General features: G+C 49.4%; 1 protein-coding gene across 1 annotated transcript in view; it reads right to left on the bottom strand.

Moving 5' to 3' along the window:
• Positions 1–2,099: 2,099 nt before the first annotated feature.
• The window catches only part of LOC144610576 (uncharacterized), a 59,414-nt gene continuing 55,513 nt past the window's right edge, over positions 2,100–6,000 (bottom strand). The window contains exon 4 of the mRNA XM_078429385.1: positions 2,100–2,293. Within this exon, the coding sequence (XP_078285511.1) occupies positions 2,118–2,293 (176 nt within the window). The 3' untranslated portion in view covers positions 2,100–2,117. The remainder of the gene's footprint in view (positions 2,294–6,000) is intronic.

The raw sequence follows: 6,000 nt of genomic DNA, 5'->3' as shown, positions 1-6,000 counted from the left end.
TTCTCTGCCACAGAAGGTAGTTGAGGCCAGTTCATTGGCTATATTTAAGAGGGAGTTAGATGTGGCCCTTGTGGCTAAAGGGATCAGGGGGTATGGAGAGAAGGATGGTATGGGATACTGAGTTGGATGATCAGCCATGATCATATTGAATGGCAGTGCAGGCTCGAAGGGCCGAATGGCCTACTCCTGCACCTATTTTCTATGTTTCTATGTTTCTATGAAAAGGGAAGGAGATGTTTTGGGTCACGGCCGATTGTTGTTGGGGGGGGGGGGGGGGGAGGGGGGTGGAGAAAGATGGAAGAGAGAGGTGGGGATGGGACAATGTCTGACAAACAATGGGTGGACAAAATGCATAGGGAGAGCGTACAAACTCCGTACAGACAGCACCCGTAATCAGGATCGAACCCAGGTCTCTGGCGCTGTGAGGCAGCAACTCTACCAATGCACCACCATGCTGTTAGTTTATACACTTAATCCCAGTTTGGAGAGAAATCCAGGACAGGAGACGCCCGAAAGGCCACCTATCCATGTTCTCCGGAGATGCTGCCTGACCCGCTGAGTTACTCCAGCACTCTGTGTCCTTTTGTGTATCGCCCAGCATCTTGTTTCTACAGGGGATGAGAGATGGGGCTTCCCCCTACACTGCCTGTGTTTAGCAGCAGGGGGCAGCGTGGGGCAGGTGCAGCCTGGGGCTGAGGTGCAGTGTGTGAAAAGGAACTGCAGATGCTGGTTTACACTGAAGACAGACGACAAAGTGCTGGAGTAACTCAGAGGGACAGGCAGCATCTCTGGAGAGAAGGAACGGGTGACGTTTCAGATCGAGACCCTTCTTCAGACTGAGAGTCAGGGAGGAGGGAAACTAGAGGAAACGTCACCCATTCCTTCTCTCCAGAGATGCTGCCTGTCCCGCTGAGCTACTCCATCACTTTGTGTCTATCCTAAGTGATGGGTGGATACAGGTGAAGGGATGGGGTGGTTGGCAGATGGGCGGAGTACGTGACCAAGCCTGGAGGTGCAAAGGAGACAAATGGGTGTCAGATTAGGAGAGAAGAGATGGAGTGAAATGTAAAGCTGGAGAGAAGGTTAGGAATGGAATAATATAAGAAGATAACTGCAGATGCTGGTACAAATCGAAGGTATTTATTCACAAAATGCTGGAGTAACTCAGCAGGTCAGGCAGCATCTCGGGAGAGAAGGAATGGGTGACGTTTCGGGTCGACTGAAGAAGGGTCTCGACCCGAAACGTCACCCATTCCTTCTCTCCCGAGATGCTGCCTGACCTGCTGAGTTACTCCAGCATTTTGTGAATAAATAGAAGGGGTATTATTTGAATTTGGAGAATTGATTGCTCATACCATTGGCTTTAGGCTACCCAAGATGCAGGGTCCCAACCCCAATTGCCTCCACAGTGTTTAGGGGGACAGATGCCAAATGCATACGAATGGGCTACCCAAGAACGCCAACTTGGCCAGCTTGGGCTCGGTGGGCCGAAAGACCTGTTTCCATGCTGTGCTGCTGTACGAGGGTGGCACTGTGGCGCGGCGGTAGAGTTGCTGCCCTACGGCACCAGAGACCCGGGTTCCATCCCAACCTCGGGTGCTTTCTAAGTGGAGTTTGCACGTTCTCCCCGTGACCGCGTGGGTTTTCTACAGATGCTCCGGTCTCCTCCCACGCGTGCAGGTTTGTAGGTTAATTGGCTTCGGTAAGTTTGTAGATTGTCCCCAGTGTGTAGCGTAACGCTAGCTTACAGGGCGATGATCGCTGGTCGGTGCGGACTCGGTGGGCTGAAGGGCCTGTTTTCGTGCTGTATCACTAAAGCGTAAAGATGCTGCCTGACTCGCTGAGATTCCCCAGCACTTTGTGTTTGCTCAAGATTCCAGCATTGGCGTGGCTTGTGTTTCCTTCCAATTGTTCTTCCCTTCCCTGAAAACCTTTGCGCACCCCCCACCCCAAACCCTCCCCCCCCCCCCCCCCCAAAACCCCCCCACCCAATTTGGGGCCTTGTGTCCGACCGAATGACCTCCTTCATCCCGCGGCCTTGGTTGGAGATGGAGGCCACCATTGGAGGAGGTTGTCCATGGGCAGCAAGTCCTGGGGTGGGGTGGGGTGGGGGGGGTTCACATATGCCGCTTCATGTGGAGAGCCAGGTGGTCAGACCGGGAGAAGGCACGCTCGCACAGGTGGCACTGGAAGGGCCGGTGCCCCGTGTGCTTGCGGTAATGGCGGGTCAGCTCGTCGGAGCGGGCAAACTTCCATCCGCACCCTTCCCATGTGCAATGGTACGGCTTCTCACCTGCAAGGGGGAAAACACACAACGTGTTAATAGACAATAGGTGCAGGAGGAGGCCACTCGGCCCTTCGAGCCAGTACCGCCATTCAATGTGATCATGGCTGATCATTCTCAATCAGTACCCCGTTCCTGCCTTCTCCCCTGACTCCGCTATCCTTAAGAGCTCTATCTAGCTCTCTCTTGAATGCATTCAGAGAATTGGCCTCCACTGCCTTCTGAGGCAGAGAATTCCACAGATTCACAACTCTCAGTTTTTCCTCATCCCAGTTCTAAATGGCCTACCCCTTCTTCTTAAACTGTGGCCCCTTGTTCTGGACTCCCCCAACATTGGGAACATGTCTCCTGCCTCTAACGTGTCCAACCCATTAATAATCTTATACGTTTCGATAAGATCTCCTCTCATCCTTCTAACTTCCAGTGTATACAAGCCTAGTCGCTCCAGTCTTTCAACATATGACAGTCCCGCCATTCCGGGAATTAACCTAGTAAACCTACGCAAGAGCAAGAATATCCTTCCTCAAATTTGGAGACCAAAACTGCACACTGTACTCCAGGTCCCACACAGATCCTCTCCACACCACCCTCGGAGATAGATAGATCGAAGGTATCACAAAATGCTGGAGTAACTCAGCGGGTCAGGTCAACCTGAAACGTCACCCATTCCTTCTCTCCAGATATGCTGCCTAACCTGCTGAGTTACTCAGGCATCTTGTGATACCTTCGATTTCTACCCGCATCTGCAGTTATTGTCCTTCAGAGATACATAGATTCTTGATTAGTACGGGTGTCAGAGGTTCTAAGGAGAAAGCAGGAGAAATATTTGTGGAATTCTCTGCCACAGAAGGGAGTGGAGGACGATTCACTGGATGGATTTAAGAGAGAGTTAGATAGAGCTCTAAGGGCTAGTGGAATCAAGGGATATGGGGAGAAGGCAGGCACAGGTTACTGATTGTGAATGATCAGCCATGATCACAATGAATGGCGGTGCTGGCTCGAAGGGCCGAATGGCTTCCTCCTGCACCTATTTTCTATGTTTCTATTTTTCTATAGAGGTTAGGAGGCAGAGATGGATCAAACATGATTGAATGGCGGAGTAGACTTGATGGGCTGAATGGCCTAATTCTGCTCCTATCACCTATGAATCCCTACCCTGGTTGAGTGGACTCGTTGTTCCAAAACTCTTCTCTTCTCTTTCCACCAATCAAGGTCAATCAATGACCACTGGCTAGATGGGCCGAATGGCCTAATTCTACTCCTATTCCTGATGACCTTAACTACAGGTGTTTTTCTGTATTGAGTTTGTAAGGAGCATGGGGTAGCGGGAAAGTTACTGCCTCACAACACCAGACACCCAGGTGTGATCCTGACTACGGGTGCTGTCTGTACGGAGTTTGTACGTTTTCCCTGTGACTGCGTGGGCTTTCTCCAGGTGCCCCGGATTCCTCCCACATTCCGAAGCTGTGCAGGTTTTATAGGTTCATTTGCTTCTTTAAATTGTCCCTAGTGTGCAAACTCTCTGCGCCAAACCAGGATAGGACAGACTCTGTGGGCTGAAGGGCCTGTTTCTGCGCTGCATCTCTAAACTACTCTAAACTGTGGCAATGCCCACCTGTTGAACATCACCCACTAACCAGAATACTTCCATGCAAAATATCGCAAGAATTTAAATAAATGGATAGACAATAGACAATAGGAGGCCATTCGGCCCTTCGAGCCAGCACCGCCATTCAATGTGATCATGGCTGATCATTCTCAATCAGTACCCCGTTCCTGCCTTCTCCCCATACCCCCTGACTCCGCTATCCTTAAGAGCTCTATCTAGCTCTCTCTCTTGAAAGCATCCAGAGAATTAGCCTCCACTGCCTTCTGAGGCAGAGAATTCCACAGATTCACAACTCTCTGACTGAAAAGGTTTTTCCTCATCTCCATTCTAAATGGCCTACCCCTTATTCTTAAACTGTGGCCCCTTGTTCTGGACTCCCCCAACATTGGGAACATGTTTCCTGCCTCAAACGTGTCCAACCCCTTAATAATCTAATACGTTTGGATAAGATTGTGTTCACCCGAATATAGATGAACGGATGAATTTCGGGGAATATTCTGGGGAAGAGATAATTTCCTCCTGAACCTGTTCCCATGACAGATTTAGTGTAGCTTTGGTTTATTGTCAGGTGTACTGGGGTACAGCAAAAAGCCTTTGTTGCGTGCTAACCAGCCAGCAGAAAGACTGTACATGATTACAATCGAGCCATTCACAGCATAGAGATATAAGATAAGGGAATAATGTTTAGGGCAAGGTAACGCATCTGAGATCACGGATGTTTGGCTGGTCTGCTGAGTACTTCGAGCATTTCCTGCTTTTATCTCAGATTTCCATCATCTGCGGGTTTTATTTATTGGTGTGACCTGGCACTCCTCCACTGGGAGAAACTGAGCATCCTTGAACTTTATCCGTAGCCTAGCCGATGGCTCGATTGGGATCGTGTAATCTTTTCTTCGAATGGGTAACATGCACTGTACCCGACAATAATAATGAAACTAAACTGAACAAAGCACGTGCGTGCTTACATAACTGAAGTGTCAAAATCGTGAGAGGAATAGATTGGGTAGATTCACAAAGTCTCTTGCCCCAGAGAAGGGGAATCGAGAACCAGAGGACATAGTATGTGAGGGGGAAAAGCTTTAACGGGAACCTAAGGGGAGGTAGTTGGAGGAGGTAGGAGGTAGGTAGTTGGGGCAGGTGTTATTGCAACGTTCAAGAAACATTTGGACAGGCACATGGATAGGACAGGTTTAGAGGAATGCTAGACCAAGTGGACCTGTTGGGCCCAAACCTTTCCTGCATTGGTGCAGCACCCTGTACTTCCCCCTCCCCCTCCCCCACTCCACCCCCTCAACCCCCCCTTATCTTCCCTCCTCCCCCCTCCCTCCCTAGGAGATAGATTTAAACTTTAAAATGTGCGATTTCAATGAAACCTCTTCCATTAGCACCAAAGGAACGACGGTGAGTAAGGTGGGCCTAAAAATTGTTGCGCTATCGTGCACCGTTTTGGCTGCGGTTCAGGAACAAACAAACAAACAAACGAGAGTTTTAGTATATAGATGGGCCAAGCGCGGGCAGGTGGGACGAGTGTAGTTGGGACATGTTGACAAGTTGGGCTGAAGGACCTGTTTCTACGTTGTATCACTCTATGGAAGGAAGAGTTCTTTAAGGTGTGAACACTGAATTTTCCAAATTCAGATGTCCACTCTACCTTTATGGGGACATTGGAACTTATTTGTTCGGAGATGCAGCACTACATAATCTGAGAATTATATTCTGCACTCTGGTATCTTCCTCTTTGCACTTGTGAGTGGCTTGATTGTATTAATATCAGGTATTATCTGATTTAACTGCATCCCATGCAAATGAACACTTATTACAATATCTTGGTACACGTGGCAATAATAAATCTAAACCTAAACCATTACCTCCTATATTTCCACCTCTTCTTCCGATCTGCCCTGTCCCCTCATTTCGTTCCCCCCCCCCCCCCCGTTTCCTGTAACGCCCCTTTCGTTTATCTATTTATTTATTCATCTCTCCCCATCCATCAATTATCCCACTTTCCCATCTACTCCCTACACAAAGAGGGCCAATTAACCTACAAACCCGCGCGTCTTTGGGATGTGGGAGGAAACCGGAGCGCCCGGAGGAAACCCACGTGGTC

The sequence above is a fragment of the Rhinoraja longicauda genome, chromosome 37, assembly GCF_053455715.1.
Source record: "Rhinoraja longicauda isolate Sanriku21f chromosome 37, sRhiLon1.1, whole genome shotgun sequence".
NCBI lineage: Eukaryota > Metazoa > Chordata > Chondrichthyes > Rajiformes > Arhynchobatidae > Rhinoraja > Rhinoraja longicauda.
Note: the sequence above shows the minus strand (reverse complement) of the source record. Positions and strands in the feature narration are given on the sequence as shown.